Source organism: Artemia franciscana, chromosome 7, assembly GCF_032884065.1.
Source record: "Artemia franciscana chromosome 7, ASM3288406v1, whole genome shotgun sequence".
NCBI classification, from domain to species: domain Eukaryota; kingdom Metazoa; phylum Arthropoda; class Branchiopoda; order Anostraca; family Artemiidae; genus Artemia; species Artemia franciscana.
The window spans coordinates 53,807,248-53,831,451 of record NC_088869.1 but is presented as its reverse complement, the minus strand read 5'-3'; the positions used below and the strand labels follow the sequence as shown (position 1 = coordinate 53,831,451).

At 34.9% G+C, this 24,204-nt stretch overlaps 1 protein-coding gene across 4 annotated transcripts in view; it reads left to right on the top strand.

The window, feature by feature from the left end:
• Positions 1–24,204, top strand: part of LOC136029463 (glutamic acid-rich protein-like) — a 151,395-nt gene that overhangs the window by 90,319 nt on the left and 36,872 nt on the right. For all 4 annotated transcript variants that reach the window (XM_065707879.1, XM_065707880.1, XM_065707882.1 and 1 more), the window contains one exon: positions 11,300–11,439. In XM_065707879.1, the coding sequence (XP_065563951.1) occupies positions 11,300–11,439 (140 nt within the window). The remainder of the gene's footprint in view (positions 1–11,299; positions 11,440–24,204) is intronic.

Below are 24,204 nucleotides of genomic sequence, written 5' to 3'. Positions count from 1 at the left end.
TCGAATTAGTCACTGCATTCTAATCACCATCTATAGCAGTTACAAAATATTCAGAATGCAAATTCTAATTTTGCGGCAAATAATCAGCCAAACATATGTATTTTTGTAAACATAAATGCAGAGTTCCAACCATGGTTTCAATGATGAATTTTGTCTTTGGTCGCGTATAATGATGTAAGAATTGTTAAAACCTATCACAATGTGAGGAAAACAAGGATTAATAGAAATTGATACTAATGGTGACAACGAATTTTAATATACACATTTAATAAATAAAATTAAGAAAACAAGTACCCATCCTTTATAGTTCAGTTAGCATCAGCCTTATCTGCCCTGAGCTAAGGTACCCAACCCCCCCCCCTGTTCCACTGTTAGCAATTTGATCAATGCTTTCTTCGATTGAGGAGATTAGGTAATCCCTGCCAAAGCTGATTTGAAGACCTCTTGTGAAAGTTTGAGAGATTGGGTGTAAAAAAAGAGTTCGTTATGATTTTAAATATTCGCTTTTTTCAGAAAAACTATAGGACAAGTATTGGTCAGATGATTGTCTTATCATCTTCAAAATTAAAAATTAAAATTATCATCAAAATCCGTGAAAAAGCTCCAGATTTTCCTCTGGAATGCGGGGGGGTCAAAGTATGTATGTTTGTGCCATCAGTGTCGGCTATTCAATTTATTTTCGCTTGGAGACCTCTCCCAGAACCTCAGCTCCGGGCCTCTTGAACAAATAGATCTTTCTGGCGTAGTTTTCATAAACATTGCGACCCTTTTGGGAGGTTTCTCGTTCTTTTTTTAGATTTACGCATAAATTCATTGTGTCAATAACAAATTTTTAATCTTATACATAATAACATTCTTTAATCTTACTGAATTCTCTATATTAGGAACCAGCATAAAAAGTAGGTTTATTGTATGTAATTTTTCCTTTGGATTTGTTAGAGTTGTGCTTACTATTGACAAGGGTTGCTCTTTACTTACTAGTTTGAAACGAATACCTTCAAACTGAAATTTATTTACCAAAAAACAGGTGGGGAATATTATATATTTTTTGTTTGGTTATTTACATCAAATTCACTAAATTTCGTCCACTTCATATGAAACCTTTCCAGTCTTTTTCCTCTTCATTTTGAAAAATTGATAATGGAAAAGCTTAAAAATAAACGTTTCTAAAAAGAGAGCTTTTAGCTTTTTCTTTGTTTTGTCGTTTCCAAAGTTAAGTTTTAGCATTTATTGGGATTCATTTAAGCTGTCTATTCTACTGGGAAACGAAATTACTTAATCCTATTTGTAGTCACCTGGTATTCCAATTTATGCAAGGAACTTTTTTGGAAATAGCCATGTGTTCGCTGCATTTCTAAGGCTAAACTGAGAATCGAGAAGAGAAAAGTACTTCCGGGTGCACGCTTTTCTTTAATTAAGAAATCTGTAACAACTCTTTCTGTAATCAAAATAACAATAATAATAATTTATTTGTGACCCACTTGAAACAGCGGAGTATAAAACAAACGCACAGAAAAAAAAAACAACTTCTGATAACACATTAAATTACTGTAGAAAATTTTTTAGAAGACCATGAAAAGGGTTAATAGTAAAATGTATCGAGTCGGATAGTTTCTGGTATAGCACTTTAAGTTTATTTAATAAATCTGGAGCCCCGAAATTTGTTACCATATCACTGTTCTTGTACCAGGGAGGAAGATACAACAAAAATCGGATGAAACGAAAATAAGATGACTTGAGAACCTGTAAATCTTTTCTTTTTAAAACAGGATACAATCCAGAAAGATATAAAACCGAGTGATCACAAAAGCAAGAATAAATTTGTGAAAGGGCTTTGCGGTTGTATTTCCCCCTTTTCGCAACAATTTTAGAATAGCCCACTTGAAGTTTAACCTTAGCATCAGAAACAATTTTATTACGAAAAGAGACTAAATTGTTAGTAAGGGTAATGCCCGACCACCTTAAAGAAGTCACGCACGGAATGCTAAATTCAGAACAGAAAATTCAGAACAGAATTCAGAAAAAGTCTAGAAGATTGGTTTGGAGAAGGACCAAAATGAAGGAATTCACATTTATCAGGGTTAAGGGTTAGACCTACATTCGAGAAAGCAGTAGAGATAGAACGAACAGAAGCCGAAAGCCCAGATTTGGTTCTACTAATGAGAAGAATATCGTCTGCATAACCAAGATATGAGACATTTGAGCTACCTAAAAGGTAAGTTGTTGGAAGACTATTTAAAATATCAGCAATAAAAATTTTGAAAATTGATGGAGATAAAACTCCACCTTGTCTCACACCTTGTCTTACGGAGGTCTTTAACATAGAAGGATCAGAAGGAGAAGATTTAATATGAAGGAAAGAATGACCATACCAAAATTTTAATAAAGAAACAATAGAAACATTCACTCCACATTTAAGCAAAGAAAACAGGGCTTGGGAGTGAACTACAGAATCAAAAGCCTTAGATAGATCTAAAGAACAAAAATAAAGATCATAGCCCTTCCCGGAAGCATCAGAAAGCAGAGTAGAAAGAACTTTATGGGCATGCTGACATCCCAGACCACGCTGAAAACCAAACTGGTTAACTCCAAAATTTATATTATCTGTTATAGAAGGGAGAAGTAAATACTCAAGGACTTTGCTTAAGGTACAAGAAACAGAGATAGGACAATAAGATGAACATTAAAATGGATCTTTCCCCCTTTTTAAAATAGAAGTAACTGTGCCACACAAGAAACTGTCCGACACGACAGAACAACACAAACATATCTGAAAAAGTAGTTGTAAATGCGATATTAAAGGGGGGCAGTCAGGGTTTAAGTGACTCACTGATATTCCATCGGTGTCAATTCACTTGACACCGATGGAAATCAACTATTTTTCCGCGATCTTAACTCTTTTAACTAGTATTATCATCAATTATCATTAGTACTGCTTAGTTAGAGATATACCACGATACAATGGTGCTGTTTGAACGGAGACTGGTTATGCTCTAATCTCCCAGCTGTGGCTCGGATCAAACAGTTCGTGGTAACGAACTGTAGTAAGGAGCGACCCGGCTCAATAGTAACCAAAACTCTAAAAAATTGAATTTTGATATCAATAGCTACATCAAAAGAATTGCATTTTAATGCTGGTTTTAAATATATATAAGTTTCATCAAGTTTAGTTTTACCCATCAAAAGTTACGAGCCTGAGAAAATTTGCCTTATTTAGGAAAATAGGGAGAAACACCCCCTAAAAGTCGTAGGATCTTAACGAAAATGACACCATCAGATTCAGCGTATCAGAGAACTCTACTGTAGAAGTTTCAAGCTCCAATCTACAAAAATGTGGAATTTTGTATTTTTTGCCAGAAGACAAATCACGGGTGCGTGTTTATTTGTTTTTTTTTTGTTTTTTTTTTCTTTTTCCCAGGGGTCATCGTATCGACCAAGTGGTCCTAGAATGTCACAAGAGGGCTCATTCTAACAGAAATGAAAAGTTCTAGTGCCCTTTTTAAGTGACCAAAAATATTGGAGGGCATCTAGGCCCCCTCCCACGCTCATTTTTTCCCAAAGTCAACAGATCAAAATTTTGAGATAGCCATTTGTTCAGCATAGTCGAAAACCATAATAACTATGTCTTTGGGGATGACTTACTCCCCAACAATCCCTGGGGGAGGGGCTGCAAGTTACAAACTTTGACCAGTGTTTACATATAGTAATGGTTATTGGGACAGACGTTTGACCAGTGTTTACATATAGTAATGGTTATTGGGACAGACGTACATACGTTTTCAGGGGGATTTTATTTTGTTTGGGGGTGGGGCTGAGGAGAGGGGGCTATGTTGGAGGATCTTTCCTTGGAGGAATCTGTCATGGGGGAAGAAAAATTCAATGACAAGGGCACAGGATTTTCTAGCATTACTATAAGAAAACAATGAAAAATAAACATGAAAACTTTTTTTCAAATGAAAGGAAGAAGTAGCATTGAAACTTAAAACGAAAAGAGATTATTACGCATATGAGGGGTTCTAAAAATACTTTAGCATAAAGAGCGAGGTATTTAGGAGGAGATAAATACCTTGCTCTTTATGCTAAAGTATTTTTAGTAATTTCAACTATTTATTCTACGGTCTTTCTGATTCAGGGGTCATTCTTAAAGAATTGGTACAAAACTTACGATTTCGTGTAAAGAGCGAGGTATTAACGAGGGTACAAACCCCCTCATATACATAATAAAAATAAACAAATTTTCCTCATAATTTCCTCAAATAAACAAACAAGTGTTGCCAAGAATATCGTTGCTTTGAAACTGTTGTTAAGTATCAAAATGAAATACATTGCATAAATCTTATGGATTTAAAAATCTGAAAGTTTATAAGACATTTGATAGTTACATAGCTTTCAGAAGGTTATTTCTTCTGAAATCAAGATAGGGTGTTTTTGTTGGCTCTAAAGGTTACTTTCTTTGACAGGATAAAAAATTGCATTAAAAAAGAATCAATCAGAAAAACAAATGATTTCTACCTAACGAATTTTGAAACGGTAAAACACATTGGCATAGATGATGATAGCAATGATCAAGATAGAAGTTTAATCATAACAAGTGTAAGAAAAACCTTAAAACCACATACTACTCATCAATACGACCATTTTTGTGACACTGAAGAAGGTTTACTTGCTTGATTTTGCAAATTCATAGCTGGAAAAGAATGGGAATATTGTAACTCAACCCCATTCAACTATACTTCATTTGACTCAAAACGGTTTAGATTAGCCAATTCAACTCAACCCTGGTGTATCCAAACTTCTCTTTAATTTATCTTACATTTAACTCAGTCCTCTTTTTTCAACCCTTTTTAATTCAACCCCTTTTGGCTCAGCAAAATCTGTTCCAACTCTGAGGCTTCCGAACCTTCTTCAACTAAAACCAAATTTAGCTCAACACTTAGTCAACTTAACCCGTTTTTGTGCAACAAAACCCCATTTAACTGAAACGCCTTGCAATTCAATCGCGATTTAAATTAATTTTACTTCAAACTCATTCAATTCAACCCCAGAACTCAACCCCCACCATTTAACTCAACCCTTCCTGATGCAATTCAACTACAATTGTTCTCAACCTGAATTAACACAACAATGTAGGTTAACAACATAAAGTAAGTGTCTCTGAATTTATAATAAGTTAAGTGCCTTGGGTCAACAGGTTATAAGCCGATCGGACACAAAAAATTTTCGGCATGTTTCTGCACCCCAAAAGCAAGTTTCCATTGACAAATCAGTTTCAGAGCAAATTCAAGTTTATCAAACAGTTTGTGGTAATCAACTAACTCGGCTAAATAGTAACCGAAACTGTATAAAAAGAGAGTTTTGATATCAACAGACGCAGACAATCAAATTTTTATGTTGATTAGAAATATGTGAAGTTTCATTTTGTTTAATAATACCCATCAGAAGTTACAAACCTGAGAAAATTTGCCAAATTTAAAAAAGGGGGTAAAACACCTCTAAAACGTCAATCAATCTTAATAGAAACATACCACCAGATTCAGCAGATTGGAGAACCCTAGTGTTGAGGCTTCAATCTCCTATATAAAAAATGTAGAATTTTGCATTTTTTTGCCAGAAGTAAGATTACGGATGTGTATTTTTGCTTTTTCCTGGGTGCGATTGTATCGAACCAGTGATCCTAGAAGATCGGGAAAGAGATTATTTGTTCGGAGGTCAGAAGTTCTAGAACCTATTTTAAGTAACTAAAAAGATTGGAGGCCTATTGTTTTTTTTCCAAAGTGGTCGGGTAAAATTTTTGAGATATGCAATTTGTTCAACATTGTTAAAAGGTCCAATAACTATGTCTTTGGGGATCAGATGACCCCCACGTGCCCTGGGGGAAAGTACTTTAAATTACGAAATTTACCCATTAAATACATATAGCATTCGTTATTGGGAATCATACAGATATTTTTGTGTGTGGGAAGATTTTCTACTTGGGGGAGGTTCCATTGTGAGAAATTTTCATGGGAAAGGAAGTGTCCGGGGGTTAGCTTTCCAGGGATGATTTGAGACTGGGGATATTCACCAGAATTCTTACGTGAAATGATTTCAATTTTTCTTGGTTTGTCTTTACCGACTAAATTTAACTTGTGGAGTTGTTCCGGGGAAATATCATTTCGCCAAGATTTTTTTAGGGAGAGGGGATATTGTCCATAGGAGAAATTCTCCTGGGGTTAATTTTCCGCAGGAGTAACTTTCCACTGGGGTTAGGGGAACTTTCGGGAAAATTTCGACGGAAGGAGATTTCCAGCATGATTTGAGGAACGATCAAGACTTAGAATGTTTTCAAATGAAAGTATGCTAAGAAGAATTTTTCAGGCGGAATCATCCGCAAAAAATTTTCCTGGAAGATTTTCGGTGAGGATAGAATTGCCTGAGGAATATTTCCCAGGTGAGGGATATTTTACGCGGGAGGAACTTTATTCTGAGGAATTTCCTATTGGGGGAAGAAATTTTTCCTGGAGGGAAACTTGATTTCCTGACATCATTTGAAGAGCGATCAGATATTGAATGTAAAAAAAAAGTTCACCTGAAAGTACGGAGCAGCATTAAAACTGAAAAAGAACAGAACAGAACTCCTGAAACACAAGGGCCATTAAATTAGAATAAGAAGCATTTTCTTTAAAGTACTAAAGAACTTTAGCGCAAAGATCAAGGTGTTGAGGAGGGGGCAAACCCCCTAATATATAGATTAATTTCTTTTCGTTTTAAGTATATACGTTGCTCCTTACTTTAAACTAAAAAAATCATTTTTTTAAAATTTAATTAAACAATTAAATTGAATGGAATATTACTGTCAGTCGAAGGAGGATGTTTTCTTGAGGTTTAACTAGAATGGTGTTCAGCTGCACGGGACTGAGTTGAATGTGATCGAGTCGAATAAGGTTGACTTAAAATATATTAAGTTGAGTAGGATTGAGCTGCAATAAATTGAGCTAAAAGGGGGTTTAGTCGCATGGGGCTGATGGAATTGGGGTGAAGTTGAATGAGGATTAAGCTGAATAGGTGTCGACTTTATGAGGGTTGATATGAACAGGACTGAGTTGAACGGGTTTGACTCGCATGTTGTTGAGATGACTGGAATTGAGTTGAATGGAGGTGGAACTAGATGGGAGTTGTATTGCATGGGGTTAAATTGCATGGGTGGTGAGTTTGACGGGTTTGAGGTAAACATGGTAAGTGGAATAGGGCTGAGTTTAACGGGGCTGAATTACACATTCACCGAAAGAGTGGCAAAAAAGGGAAACATTTCAATCCTCTAAGGTCTGTCTGAAAACCTTTTCCCTAGATTGGTGCACCTAAGGGGTCTTGGAGGGACGGTTATCCCCGGGAGTAGCCTCTGAGGGGATGAAAACCTTATTTTATGTCAGTCCTGTGATCTGGGTGGGGAGGGGGATAAAAAATGAATTTGCCCCTGTCTGCTGAAAACCCTAGCTACGCCTATTAAAGCATAATTTTTAACACAATCTTTAAGGGTGCGACAACATTCCGTCTTTTCTTCTCTTTTCATGTTTTGCATAGAAACACAAGCTCCTTAACTTATCTTCTTTCCTTTATTAAATAAATATGTTGACATTTTGCTTAAAGTACCAAAAGAAACTTCAATGTAAATTGCCTTTAAGAAAGTAAAATTCGTATCGTTCTAATGCAGGCCCTCTCTTTATCTGCTTAAGTGATTTGCATTCTATAAGACTTGGAGAAGGGCAATCTTTGGGACAATTTATCAAGTGTGAAAAAGGAGCAATATATTTGTTGGCCAAACAGGTCTCTGGGGTCTTCGTTATTTTGATTGATCAGTTCTTAAAGAAGTTGGAATATTAATATATATGAAACCTCAAGCGCTGGTTCTCACCCTATCAGCTTCAATAGCTCAAGCGATTTCCCTTCTGTAGGAATTCGAAAAGGATAAGCTTTAGGGCAGTTTATCAAATTAGAAAGCAGCAGTGACATTTTTTACTTTTCTTTGGGAAAAGAGTAAGATCTCTTGGGTCTTTGTTACTTTGATCTATCCGTCCTGAAAGAAGTTGGAAATATTGATATATATGAAATTTTGATGTACAGGATTCAAAGGTTTATGATAAAATGAAGACAGGGAAAGGCTTCTTGCTACATTCTTTCCTGGAAGTAGTTACTGTAACTTGAGTTAACTTAGGAAATTTTCGAAAATCGACAAGGGACATTCATCTAAGAGAACAGGAGAAAGACGTATAATGATGGAAAGACCTTTTTAAAGACATAAATAGTAATTATAGATGGCAGTAAAGCAAATTGATCAATTGTGTTTGGCATTTTACGTTCGATTTCTTCTGACTTGACAATCCAAGAAGTTATTTTCAAACAATTAATAATGGGGAACTTTAAAAAAAAATCTTGTTTTATTTGTTTCTTGTTCATTTCCTGCTTTTATTTTATTTGTCATCTCCTGTTTTTTTTTGTGAACATCAAGCCAAATATTTTACATATACACATGTACATTTATCAAGATAATTGGTTTATTCTTGTACTTGTATTTTTTAAAACGTTTTTTATTAACACGATCTGGTTAAATTACACAGTAAAGAGGATTAAATACCAGTTAATAGGTATCGCTCTGGTTTTTGGTTGTTTTCAAATGTTCAAAGCAGAGAGTCTTAGGTAAAGCTACGGGTAATGAATGTTTAAAGGTGAGGTAGGAGTGTTCTTGACATGAACATGCCACAAACCAAATTATTTAATATAAAGTATAATTTCTTAGTATGAAGTATGAAAGGTGAAAATTGACTACAAGATTTATAATATAATAGAAAAAATTACTATGTACAGAAGTTTTTGAAAATACTTTTATTTCCTACTAGCTGTTGGGGTGGCGCTTCGTGCCACCCCAACATCGAGTTGGTGGGGGTGCATCATGTTACCCCCCCCCAAGCCCCCCCGCGCGCATAAGTCGTTACGCGCCATATTAGTTACGCACCATTGTAGTTGTGTCCCACCTGTGAATATAGATAGATATATATATATATATATATATATATATAAATGTTTTTAACTACGTAAAACTTGCAAATATACAACATTCTTGGCTGTCCCATTGTCTGTGCACATAAATAGATTGTCAGGTTTACCGACTCTTGAACATGCAACATATAATTGTCCATGGGAAAAACAATCTGTATTCAGATCTATACCTCATTATTCTAATGATTGCCCTTGAGCTTTGTTGATGGTGATTGCTAATCGGACATTCCCTGCGTCCCCGTCGTCATTTATATATCCCCCTGTGAGCCCCGGCGTCCCGTTATTGTTGTTTCCCTGTGTCCCGGTCGTCATTTGTGTCCCGGTGTCCCAGTCTGTAATTTCTCCTTGAGTGTCGCGGTCGTCATTTATATTCCCTGTGTCCCGGTCGTCATGTGTGTTCCGGTGTCCCGGTCTGTATTTTCTCTTTGAGTGCCCTGGTCGTCATTTATATTCCCTGTGTCCCGGTCGTCATTTGTGTTTTTTTTTAGTTTTTTTTTCTTTTTTAGTTTTTTTTCTTCTTTTGTATTAATGCTAAAGCCAAGGTTCGAACCTGGAACCTCTCGGACCTAGAACCTGGAACATAACGCTTTACCAACTGAGCTACTGTATTTGTATTTGTATCGGATTAACGACGCTTCTTGACAACTAAGGTCCCTGCGTCGGCCCTGTAGTGCATTCCGGCAGCATGGTTCGATCTCTGGGTCCCGTATTACCACGCTAAGGTCAAACCCACTGCGCCAACTCAGGTAGTTATATAACTGAGCTACTTCGGCTTGAATACATTCGTTTTTGAATTGGTATGTGATGAAATAATTCAGACGTCATATGCGGACAGTGACGTCACTCGACAGACACACAGACAAACAACTTATTTTTATATATATAGGTATATTTCCTATTGCACGTCATTGGAAACTGTAAGTACAGATTAACCCGCACACAAAAAAAAACAATCCGTTAAAAAGAAGGAATTTAGATAGCAATATATACATAAAAAAAAACCTGCTTTCCATGGTGATTTCAAATTCTCGTATTTAGTGTAGTTTACATGTTCTCCCATAGGAGGGTTTGTATCGAGCCAGTAATAATAGATTTTAAAAATAGGATTGATTTGGACGGGAATTTCAAAATCTTGGACCATTTTTAAGTAATAAAAATCCACAACTCTGCGAAGTCCCAGTTTCTGGTACTTAGTCCTGCAAGACAACGACCTCGCCATCATAAGGGCCAAAATGCCATTGACTGAAAATTCTAAGAGCTGTTATATCATACTAATATAGCCTTACGGCGTCTGAGGCCTTGCTGGCGTGTATGGGGTAATATTTGTTCTTAAGCATACATGTAGTTTATAAAGATTTAATCGTTATTACAGACCATTTATCCAAGAAAATTAAGGGTTATACAGTAAGAAACAATTATTCACACAAGGGGCTTATTTTTTTGGGGGAAAGGTGGTACCTTAAGAAACATTTTTAGGTTTAAATTTTCAGATTCTCCATGAAAAGTGCTTCAGATTAATATGTGGGACAAGTCAGATGGACACAGATCCCATCTCCGCCGGGTCTTTATTTGGAAGATTATGTGTTAAAGAATATAGGGAGAATTCTGCAGCATGGATGCTGGGGAGGGGGTTTAGAAATCTCCTCTTATTGTAGAAACATTGCATTTTAGGGAAGATGGTAAATGTTTAATTATAAAAGCGCAATATGAAGAAGAAATTGATTTCTTTTAAAATAAAGTACAAGATTGACATTAAAACTCAAAACAAACATAAACTGTAATAATAGGAGCTAAAATTCGGCTCCCCCTCAACAGTTTATTGTTTACACTAAATTCAGAGTTTTTCATCCAATACCTTAAGAACAAAACCTTTAACGGAAGGGCATCGGGAAGGTAATATAATTTTGTTTGCTCATAACGCCCCAAAAATGCAAGGGCTTATTGTTTGAAATAACCAAACGGCTATATTCATTAAACTAATAAAAAAAGTTCAGTAAAGTACTAGTACAACTTTTGCTTAAAGAATGTGTGTGATGGAGGAACACTTGCCCCATAAATGGGAGAATTGATGTCAATATTTAAGTTTGTTATAATTCTTTACTTCCATTTGAACAATTTTTTTTCGTTTTTTTAGTATTTTCACTGGTTAAACGTCATTGTCGAATTCCAAAGCTACTATCTATTTATTTTTCTTTTTTCTTTTTTACTTTATAATAACCACAAATTATATAAGTTAAAAAATAATAAAGAAAGACTATTATTCTAGGGGAGAAAGAATTGGCACTGAAAGGCCAGGAAGGACAGGAGGTTTTGCTGACAGTAACATTCTTGGACCAATGAGGGACGTTCATCATAACGTTCATAATATCTCTCACTATGAAGAACCAGGCAAAAGGATCGGAATAGGTTTGTACGACTACCTAAATAACCGTTTATAGATATTTAAGTGATTTGACTGAGAACATGATTGTCAAGATGGAAGAAAATTATCTATGTCTTTCCATTTATTTGATATTATCTGAAAACTATATTCATTGTTTTGTAAAAGTTCTAAACTGCTCAAATATTCTAACAAAGCTGTACAATCTTGATCGGTTTTGATCCCGAGTTTTGAGTCCGATCTTGATCTGGTTCGATGTTCGAGAATACAAGAAGTGATTCTTCATTCAAATAAACTGTTACCATCCAGTTCAATCAACCTTTTGTATAAGTTATGCATTTGGCCTATTGCCGAGCACAGATGCCTACTTTTTGGAGAGGTTCCTAAAACCCTTCTGGCACCACTCCAGAAAACCCAAAATAGTGCATCAAGGGCGATTCACAGCACCAATCAGGTAATTTTCCAACCTCTCAGATAGATAGATTAGATGTTGTGTCAATGACTGTTTTTACAAATACATCCACTACCCTCCCTGCGACGAGTTATCTCTACTTCCACCACTGTTTACCAGGCCAAAAATTTCAATCATCCAGAAATATGGTAGATCCAGATTATAATTCTTAGGCAAAACTTAAAAAGTACTTTTCGAAAAAAATTATCTAGTGGCAAAAAATTGCCATTTGAAGCTGATGCGGGAATGGTAACAGGTATTTCGATCGATCTTAATAAACTAAAACTTTACTGCGAAAACAAAACAATAGGGATTTCGATAAAGAGCTTGGAAACCCTCGAAAATGGCGTTAGATTGAAATGAAAAGTACCCATTAGATTCGCCATGGTCAAAAACCATGCAAAGGAGAATTACAGTACCCCGAACATGAAAAAAAAAGAAAAATCGTTTTTTGTGTGGGAAGCACTGATATGTCAGTGATATTTTTTTTATCTTCTATTTCTTATCCCATGATTATTTCGAATCAGTTGTCACTGCTTATCGGGAGAGGGCTCGTTTGAAAATATGTTTCTATATTTAGTGCCCTTCTTAACAAACAAAATAGATCTTGCCAAGCAAAGTGCCGTTTTGTGTCATTTCATTTCACCAAACATCAAATTTTGCCCAAAAGAGTTAAAATTCCAGGGAATAGATATTCTAAGAGAACCAATCACGGTTTTGATCCCTGAACTGAAGGTTTTGAGTGTCTCATCTTGACAAACCACAAAAGATGGGCGTTTCTACCGCTTTGTGCCACAGAACATCAATTTTTGCACAAAGGTGGTAGAAATGCCAGGGGGTGCAAACTCAAACAGAGCCAATTGAATTTGCAGGGTTATCAGCCCTAAAAAGAATATTTTTAGTCCCCACCACATCTTGCAAAACCACTCTAATATTTGACGTGAATACTGCAGTAACTTTGTGTCTATTCATAAATCTTCAGCACATGACATGAGTTCTGTAGTAATTACCGATTTTTTCATAAACAGTAAGCAGTTGACAACTTTTCTTTATAATAAATAAGATTGTGTCATGGCAAAGTGCCGCTTTCTGCCATTTTTTGCCACTGAGTATCAATTTTTGCTCGGATAGGGCTATAAGCCGAAAAGTGGAATTACTAGGATAACCAATCGATTTGTCACATTCAAAAAATCTATACAAGTATCGTCAATTGATAATTACAAGAAAGCTGCAGTGATTACCGAAGTTCTTGGTCGCTCATTAGTAGATGGTGGCATCTTTATGCAAAAAAGAGATCCGTCCACAGTAAAGCGGTTGCTTCTGCCTTTTTGTGCCAAAAAACATCAAATTTTTGCCCAAAGAAGGTCAAAATGCCAGAGTATGGCAATTCTAAGATATCCAACCGATTTGCCTTGATCTTAAACACTAATCAAATGGTTTTGATAGCCCCATCTTGACGAATCATAGCAAAATGGCGATTTCTGCCCTTTTGTGCCAAGAAACTTCATGCTTTTGGCCGTGAGGGTTGAAATATCAGAGAGTAGAAATTCTGACAGAACCAATAGATGCATTTATGCTGATGATAGCAGTCTAGAGGTTGGAGGCATCTGTTAAGAGTAAAATTTTTCCAGAGAACTCAACCTTGATACCTTGAAAATAATAACGCAATTTTTTATTCGGCCCTTTAATACCTCTGCTCTTCCATAATATTTTTGGAGAAGTGCACTTCGGTCAATGGGGGCAGGTATCTTTATCAAAGAACTGTCATAAAACGTAAATAAAGAATGTAGAAATCATCGTACAGAGCCTTAGGTCAGAGTTCCAGTAAAAATATAGTGTAAAGAAGAGGAGTGTAAGAGAAAAGTAAGCTTTTCAGGTCAGATTAATGGCTAAAGGTAAACTTAAAAAGAATAGAAGCTATTCTGTATAGGAAGGGGACCTTCATCCTCTAAGTAGCCCGTTATTTACACTGGATTTTAAATATTAAAAATATTCAACACACAGGTAATAAGTTACCTGAACTTACCCAACTAAAAGAGTGCTTTAAGGGGTGTCATGTAAAGCATAATTTTGGTTTGTTTTAATAACCTGACGTCTTACTTTACTTTCAGCTGATTTTTTTTTTTACTTAGAAGCTCACTTAGGAATGATGTAAAGCTGTAATGATCACAATGACAAAAAAAAATTATATGAATGTTTATTAGACCAAGCTAACTAATTCAACTATACCCAAAATAAAATAAGGCATATCCCGACTAGATATAGTATATTTACGGCTTCATTGAAAGACACACAAAACTGAGTTCATGTTTCTTTTAGTGCTTAACCCGGTAAAACGTGCTTTTCGTCAATTGAGAGGTATACTTAATCCTATCTTCTGCTATGAAGGGATCAAACCTCTCATATTTTCATGTAGAAATTATCAAACATAAATAAATCAATTTTCCAAGGTCATTAGTAAGGTATTGCTTAATCTTAGATTGCTTAATGTAATCCCTCATTCCCTGAGAATTGCCTAATCTATAATAAAAAGAACTAGAATAAATGAGGACCATGGTTACCTCCATAAGGCTGTTCTATGGGGATTGATATATCCAACTTTTTTTCTGGAAGAGAATAGTGTTTTACTTCATATTCTTTATGGCTTGTATGGGGTGTAAACAGGTGTTAATGAAAGAAATTCACTTGGGTCTATTATTCAAAGGGGGGGGGATAATCAATAAAAGGATAAAATCCTATTGTTGAGATTTTAAGGGTTATGTTTTTATTTTGTGTGTGCTCGAACATTTATGCTCGAGCGGAAATTTAACGGAAGAAAAATTTGAAAGGAAGAAATGTTTAACCAAACAAAACGGCCAAATACGAATTGATATAAGAACATTAAGGACAAAATTCCAGCTACGAAAACATTAAGAATAGCTTCAAAGCACGGTCAAAAGCAACCTTTTTATCTGCAGACGCTGCGAATACCATGTGATCAAATTTTACTCAGAACAAAAAGTTTCCTGAGTAACCTTAAATATATGCAGCTAATTTTAGATCAAAAAATATTGATCAAAACGTTTATTTTAATGAATAATAAGTAGAAATTCAGACTCATTTATAGCAAAAAGGCGCAAAAACTTAATCAGTAAATTCCAAACAATTACGTATCATTGGTTGAGTGTAAGAATTGTTCGTAGTTTCTGACAAAGAGGGAAACATTTCTAAAAAAGCCTACAGTTTTAAATAAAATTTACGCTTGGAACTTGTTTGGCAGCGAAGTTCAAAAACGGGGTTTCAAACTTCATCTACAAAACCGCTAGATTTTGTATTTCTTTTTTTTTTTCATTCGGAGCAGAATCAGGGATACGAGTTTCAACTCTCTCTCTCTCTCTCTTTCTCTCTCTCTCTCCCTCTCTCTATCTATCTATCTATCTATCTATCTATCTATCTATCTATCTATCTATCTATCTATCTATCTATCTATCTATCTATCTATCTATCTATCTATCTATCTATCTATCTATCTATCTATCTATCTATCTATCTATCTATCTATCTATCTCTCTTGCCGGGAATGATTGTTCACAAGCAGAGAGAAAGAGCATTCAAAACTTAATGATTTACCATAATAAGCCCCACATTTTTCTCAAAAATCTAAGGATTGGATTTTCAAAAAGGAGTGAGGAGGGGACAGTTTTAGCTTTCTTCGTCTCTGAAGCTCTCTGTTGGCCAGGATATTTTGTTATCACTCATGTGCAGGATGGATTCAGAAGACCCATAAGTAGCGGTTTTTTTTAAAGATTGAATAAAAAAACAAGTTTTTTTAAATGAAAGTAAGGAGCAACATTAAAACTTAAAACGAACAGAAATTACTCCGTATATGAAAGGGGATTTTCCTCCTCAACGCCCCGCTCTTTACGCTAAAGTTTCTCACTTTTTAAAAAATAGAGTTAAGAAAAAGAGTTAAACTTTAGCGTAAAGAGCGGGGCGTTGAGGAGGAAAAGCCCCTTTCATATACGAAGTAATTTCTGTTCGTTTTAAGTTTTAATGTTGCTCCTTACATTCATTTAAAAAAAACTTGTTTTTTTATTTAATTTCATGACGTTTTTGAATTAATGAATGTTTTGATCTTGGCTCTCCGCACATAAATAATTAAAACAAAATTTGCATATTAATTAATTGCAATTAATCGGAAGTTTTTGGGAAAAATGAGCGAGGGAGGACGCCTAGTTGCCCTCCAATTTTCTTATTACTTAAAAAAGCAACTAGAACTTTTAATTTTTTACAAACGTTTTCATTGGTAAAAAATGTACATGACTTACGAATTAACTTACGTAATGAACTTCTATATTCGTATGTTTTTCTTGCGTATATGAGGGGTTCCACCCTCGTCAATACTTCGCTCTTTACATTAAATCTTAAATTTTGTCCCAATTCCTTAAGAATGACATCTGAATCACAAAGGCCGTAGAATAAATAGTTGAAATTACTAAAAATACTTTAGCGTAAAGAGTGAGGTATAACGAGGAGGTAAACTCCTCATATGCGTAATATTTTTGGTTCGTTTTAAGTTTTAATGCTGCTTCTTACATTCAGTAGAAAAAACTTTTCATATTTATTTTTTCATTGTTTTTCAAATAATGCTAGAAAATCCTGCGCTCCCTTCATTGAAATTCTCTTCCCCATGAGAAGTTTCTCTATGGAAATGTCCTCCCACGTAACCCCCCCCTCAACTCTCCCTCCTAAACCAAAAAAAAAAAACCCTGAAAACGTCTGTACACTTCCCAGTAACCATTACTATATGTGCACACAAGTCAAAGTTTGTAACTTGCAGCCCCTTCCACGGGGATTGCGGGGGAGTAACTCGTCCCTAAGGACATAGCTATTAGGTTTTTTCCACTATGGTGAATAAAGTGGCTGTCTCAGAATTTTGATCCGGTGACTTGGGGAAAATTGAGCATGGGAGGGGGCCTAGGGGCCCTCCAATTTTTTTGGTCACTTAAAAAGGGCACTAGAACTTTTAATTTTTTACAAACGTTTTCATTGGTAAAAAATGTACGTAACTTACAAATTAACTTACGTAACGAACTTCTATATTCGTATGTTTTTATTGCGTATATGAGGGGGTTTCACCCTCGTCAATAGCTTGCTCTTTAAACTAAAGCTTAAATTTTGTCCCAATTCCTTAAAAATGACCTCTGAATCACAAAGGCCGTAGAATAAATAGTTGAAATTACTAAAAAAACTTTAGCGTAAAGAGTGAGGTATAACGAGGAGGTAAACCCATCATATGCGTAGTAATTTTTGTTCGTTTTAAGTTTTAATGCTGCTCCTTACTTTCAGTAGAAAAACTTTTCATATTTATTTTTTCATTGTTTTTTTCAAATAATGCTTGAAAATCCTGCACCCCCTTCATTGAAATTCTCTTCCCCATGAGAGGTTTCTGCATAGAAATATCCTCCCACATAAACCCCCCCTCAACTCTCCCCCTAAACCAAAAAAATCTCCCTGAAAACGTCTTTACACTTCCCAGTAACCATTACTATATATAAACACAGGTCAAAGTTTGTAACTTACAGCCCCTCCCACGGGGACTGCGGGGGAGTAAGTTATCCCGAAAGACATAGTTATTTGGTTTTTCGACTATGGTGAATAAAATGGTTATCTCAGAATTTGGATCCGGTGACTTTGGGGAAAAATGAGCGTGGGAGGGGGCCTAGGGGTCCTACAATTTTTTGGTCACGTAAAAAGGCCACTAGAACTTTTAATTTCCATTAGAATGAGCCCTCTCGCGACATTCTAGGACGACTGAGTCGATACGATCACCCCTGGAAAAAAAACAAACAAACAAACAAAAAAACAAATAAACACGCATCCGTGATCTGTCTTCTAGCAAAAAAGGCTTCTAGCAAAAAAGGCAAAATTCCACATTTTTGTAGATAGTTTGATGTTTGATTTTCGTTAAGATTGTATGATGTCTAGGGGGTGTCTCCCCACAACTTCTAAAATGAGGCAAATTTTCTCAGGCTCGTAACTTTTGATGGGTATAAATAATCTTGATGAAACTTAAATATTTAAAATCAGCATTAAAATGCGATTCTTTTGATGTAACTATTGGTATCAAAATCCATTTTTTAGAGTTTCGGTTACTATTGAGCCGGGTCGCTCCTTACTAAACAGTTCGTTACCACGAACTGTTTGATAATATTGAAAAGTTTGTTGATATAAGAATAAGTACGAATAATGGTATATATGATAATAATATACTGATATACGAATGATGATATTGAATTATGATAAACGAATAAGGATATACGATAATACAACAAATTAATTGAGTTTGTGCAGTTAGTGCTGTGCAGCTATTGTAAATAAATGATTATAATTACTTAAGTGGTACGTAATAAAAGTTATATGGTAGTATCTCTCTCCATTACAAAGGCGCTTTTCAACAAACTTTTAACAGCCATTTTGTGTTTACGCTATTTCTGAAAAAATTTCAGAGAGAAAAAAAAACAACAAAATAAATATTTATTTCAAGGGCAAAACAAAAGAACTCTATAATCCCACTAAGGATCCATGCCTGGTAGAACGTGTGAGGGATGGGGGAAATGCAAACATTAAGTCAGCAAACCAAAAAAGTGAAAAAGCAAATCCAACTGACGCCAAAATTTTGTAATTGTTTGGAGATGTCTTACGAGTCGATTTTGGGACAGCGAAACATCTTTTAAGATGTTTGCATTTACTTGAAAACCGATGAAACCAATCAATTCGGCGTCGTCAGTTTAGGGAATGTGGTATAAACCTCACTTTCAAAAAATAATTGTTTCTTTTTATTACGCACGTAATAATAATTCCAAATAAGCATTATGTTGTCAGTAACTTTATAATGAAATATTGAACTGCCTGTTCAGTTCAGTCGAAGCCAAACGTTTTTTACCTTTCCTTTGTCTGACTAAATAAAATAAAAAAAAATAACTTGAAGTAAGGAGTAATACTAAAACTCAAAACGAACATAAATTATTACGTACATAAAAGGGTTGCATCCTTCCTGAATACCTTGTTCTTCACGTTAAAGTATTTGAGCACTATTGAAACAGCTTCTTATTCGAATTAAATGGCATTTGTGTTTCAGGAGTCGTTCTTAAAAATTTGGGATAAACATTCAAAGTTTAGCATAAAGAGCAAGGTAGTGAGGGGGAGCAACCTCTTCATATACGGAGTAATTTCTGTCCGTTTTGAGTTTTAATGTTGATCATTCCTTTCAGCTGATTTTTTAAATTTAATATTTGAAGGCCTCTCAAATAAAACCAGTAAATCCGGCATCCCTTCATGAAAAACTCCTTTCCTCACGAGAAAATCCTCCATGAAAAGATCTTCCCACCTAAAATGCCCCCCCCCCGTAAAAATATCTCTGGATAGTTCCAGCCTCACTAAGAAACATTATACGTAAACAATGGGTAAATTTTGTAACTTACAGCCCTTTACCCAAGGGCTCTGGGGGGGATGGGGGGCAACATCATCCTCACAGGGATAGTTATATAACTCAACTATGCTGAGTAAAATGGTTGTCTCAAAGTTTAAATGAGAAGGTTTTTGAGAATAATTGGATTTGGAGCAACACCCAGGAATACCAGTTTCTTATCGGGATAGATAGTTAAATCATGGTTGCAGTGATAGCTACAACCTAGTAAAGAGAGAACTGCGGCCTATAGCAACCGAAAGTTTAGAGACGGGTAAAAAAAAAAGCTTTAATGGAAGAGAAATTTGCCATTAGAAGCTGGTTCAGGAATAGTAAACATTATTTCTATTAATCTTAATAGTAAAAGTTTAGTGCGGAAACAAATTTACAGCAATTTAATAAAAGAGCATGAGAGATCTCAAAAACAGTATCGAATCCGAATCAAAAGTGCACAGTTGGAATCACCCTAGTTGAAAACACAATATAGGACAGTTACAGTTCCTCACCTTGAACAACAAAGAAAACTCTTTTTTTTGTATGGGAAGCCTTTTGTTATTTTTTGGCTTTTTTTGTCTTTTTCTTTCTTTTTTTTTAGCACCCAAAGGGCTAGTTTCAAGAAGTTATAGTATAATGTCGGGGGAGGGACTAATTTGAAAGATAATAGCAAAATCTAGTGTCTCTTTTTAAGCGATAAAAGAAAGTCTGCCGGAGTAAAGTTTCACAATTGGAAATTCTAAGGAAGTTAATCGATATTTTTGGGCTCTAAGACCGAAAACAGAATGTTTTGAACAATTCTAAAGTACGACGTAAATGCTGCAGTGAGCTCCTTGTTTATTCTTAAATCTTCAGCTGATAATTATATGGCTGCTGCAGTGATTACCAAGGTTTTTGATAAATCGTCGGCAGGTAATAATCTTTTTCAGTAACTAAAGAGATTGTCTAATAAATTGTCTCTGTAAAGCATCGTTTCCTGCCATAAACATCAATTTTTGCGCAAAAAGGGGTGAGTTCCCATGGAATTCAACAATATAGATAGGCAATCGATTGTCATGGTCTAAAACCACAACAGGAAGTTACGAACCCCTTGTCTTAATGAACAAGGATAGTAACTGTTTTGAACTTAGATTTTTAAATTACAATATTTTGTCAGATTTTTAGTGGTTTAGTTAAAAGCTACTGCCTATCTCTACGTGCCAATTTTAGGTTTATCTCCATTTAGATCATGATCTCTATAGTCGAAAATCCTTAACTGGAAGTTTACAATTCCCATCTTGCATATTCCCCCAATAAGTCCCCCAAGTGTTCTAAAACTAAAAAAACATGCTTTGAAAAAATGCAGAATGAAAAAAGTTTGCTTATTTGTTTTTCTTTTAAACAGTTCTTGGTAACGAACTTTAAGTAAGGAGCGACCCGGTTCAATAGTAACCGAAACTCTAGAAAACGGAATTTTGATACCAATAGATGCATCAAAAGAATCAGATTTTTATGTTGACTTAAAATATATAAGTTTCCTCAAGTTCAATCTTACCAGTCAAATGTTAAGTCCCTGAGAAAAATTGCCTTATTTTCTAAAAATGGAGGTAACATCCCCTAAAGTCATAGAACCCTAATGAAAATCACACTATCATTTTCAGCGTATCAGAGAACTCTACTGTAGACTTTTCAAGCCCCTATCTGCAAAAATGTGGAATTTTGTATTTTTTGCCAGAAAAAAGATCACGGATGCATGTTTATTTTATTTTTTCCGAGGAGATCGTATTGATCCAGTGGTCGATAGAATAGTGGTCCTAGATTATAGCGGGAGGGCTCATTCGAGCGGAAGTTAAAATTTCTAGTGCCCTTTTCAAGTGACCGACAAAATGAAGGGCAACTAGGCCCCCTCTCACGTTCATTTTTCCCCAAAGTCACCCAGTCAAAATTTTGAGATAGCCATTTTGTTCAACATGGTTAAAAATTTAATAACTGTCTTAAAGTTTGACCCTTTCTCACAGCTCTATTTTATAAAACAATAAAAAACTTTAGCGTAAAGAGCAAGGCATTGAGGAGGAGATAGTCCCTTTCATATACGGAGTAATTTCTGTTCGTTTTAAGTTCTAATGTCAGAATGGAAATTTTCATGTCCAAATTCTCAAAGATACCAGTGGCAAAATTCCCCTCAGATTTTAGTTAGATGACAAAGTTGCACAAATCTTGAGAAAAAACTTAAGTAACATAGGAAGAAAAATCTAAATTTAATGTCACATTTAAACAAAAAATTATATTGACTTTTTGGCTTCATCTTTTAAATTAAACAATATCTCTCTGTAAGAGGTTTTGTGTATGTTTAAAAAATAATAAAACAAATTAAAAACCCAAAATGAATAAATAAAATAAGTTTTTTCTAATGATGTAAAGAACACAGTTAAAAAATAAAACTATGGCACAGAGTACGCAAGATGTACTATCTTGCCTTGTTTTTTCTTTTTTTGTGTGTTTACTCCACAGTTTAATGCACTTTGTGGGTTATAAATAAATTATTATTATTATTATTACTATAGAAATAGCCCAAAAAGAACTTGTTATATTATGCAATATCTTTAGAAATTTCACCACTGCTTTACTAAAATTTGAGCCTGTTTAAGTTTTTTAAGAAGATCACAATTAAAAATTTGTCAATATCATGGTCAGTGATTAACTATTAAAATACTTATAAACAAGTCTATTATCTTCTACAGGCTAATCGTGGAATCTTGTCCTCCTAGAAGATCATCCTGTTTTTTGGGGGGTCGAAATTTCAAGAGCTCGAATTACTTTTTTTTATTCCTTTCCTATTGACAGCTATTGTAAGCCTTAAATACATGGTATAGCTATTTAAATTTTTTAATCGTACGACTAGAAAAAAGGGGACTGATATTTTGCATTTAAATCATATAATCATCGTTTTGGTCAAATCCGTAAGGTTTTGGTAGGGATTCAATCAAATCATTGACTTTTATTATATCACTTCGAGACATGCAACTATTCAATGACCCCCAAAGACTGTTTTGCACTAAGAAAAGCAATCAACCTATAAAACAAATACAGCTTTTGAAGACTTATTAATAGGTAGAAAAATCATTGTTTGAGTTAAATCCCTAAGGTTTTGGTAGGGATTCAATAAATAATCGATTTCATTATGTGAGACATGCAACGATTCAATAACCCCCCCCCCCCACAAAAAAACTGTTTTGACCTAAATAAATGCAATCAACATAAGACAAAATTACAACTTTTGAAGACCTACAGTGTTTTGGTCAAATCCATAAGGTTTTGGTAGGGATTCAATTAAATCATTGATTTTATTATATCACTGCGAGACATACAACGATTCATTGACCCCAAAAAACTGTTTTTTACTAAACAAAAGCAACCAACCTAAGAAACAAGTAAGAGAAACTTTTGAAGACGTAATAAAAGGAATTAAAACCAGGGCCATCCTCGATTTTGGTGTATCTTTTCAATTTGCTATAATATGAATAACATCTCTTAATCACTGAGCTACAGGTCGGAAATTTAAACCCTCATTAAATATTAGCAAAAAAAAATTGATCGAAGAATAGATGTCTATAAAACCAATTAGTTATTTTTCAGTCTGGTATTTATGTTGTGTGATATGTAAGACTCTTGGGGTAATTATTACTCCGATTTTCATATAAATTAGTTATAAGAATGTCGGATCACGAATATTGCATAACTTAAACATTTTTTTTATTATAGCTAATACTACGTATATTTGTTACCTTGGATACAAGTTGTACTAGCAATAACAAACATATTCTGTATCTTCTATGGATAGACCTTTCATATAAAAGCCCGCTCTTAATATCTTTTCCTCTTCTTTTGATTCAATAATATCCTTACATGACAGTAATACGGGTCCTCAGTTGCGTACCAAGAATGTCAGGGACTCTTTGAGAGGAATGTGTATAAAATCTGTTTTTGATGGGTGGATAATTGCAATAAAAATTGCTAGCTCTAAAAAAGATTTTTCTTGCTTCCTTAGTTATTTAAAAAAGTAATAATAAGAGTTTCAATAAAATTTATGGAAAGTATGGAAATAAATAATAACCTGCAAGACCTTTAATCCATGAATTGAATAACTTGAATAAAGCATAAACATTTTGGTTTTAACCTGTCAAAATTGAGCTGTCAAAGAGAAAATAAGACAAATAAAACAAATATCGTATAGGAATTCTGTCAAATCCCCCAAGTCTAAAATATATCCTGGAAAGCTCACCCCTCGGAAATTTTCCTCCCATGCAGGATTCTCCCTATGGAAAGTTGCCCAAGCACAAAAGCCCCACTCCCCAGAAAATGTCTGTTTACTTCCCAATAAAAAAAATACTATACGCAAACAATAGGCAAATTTCATAGCTTTTTATAGGCCTTTCGAATGCACCCTCTTTCAATCATCTATGACTAATATTTTGGTACAATCACCCCTGGGAAAAAAAAACACATATCCGTGATCTTTCTTCTGGCAAAGATGCAAGATCTCACATTTTTATGTATAGGAGCTAAAAACGCTACAGTAGGGTTTGTTTATACGACGGATCTGATGATATGGTTTTCATCAAGATTCCTTAACTTTTAGGGGGTATTTTAGCCATTTTGGGAAATCAGACAAATTTTTCTCAGACTCGTAACTTTTGATTGGTAACAACAAACTTGATGGATCTTACATATTTGGATTCAGCATAATAAGCTGATTATCTTGATGTATCTATTGATATCAAAGTTCTGTTTCTTAGAGTTTCGGTTACTATTGATCCGAGTCGCTGCTTACTTACAGTTCGTTCCCACGAACTGTTTTGATCAAATAGTTCGTGGTAACAAACAGTAAGTAAGGATCGATGCGGCTCAATAGTAGCCGAA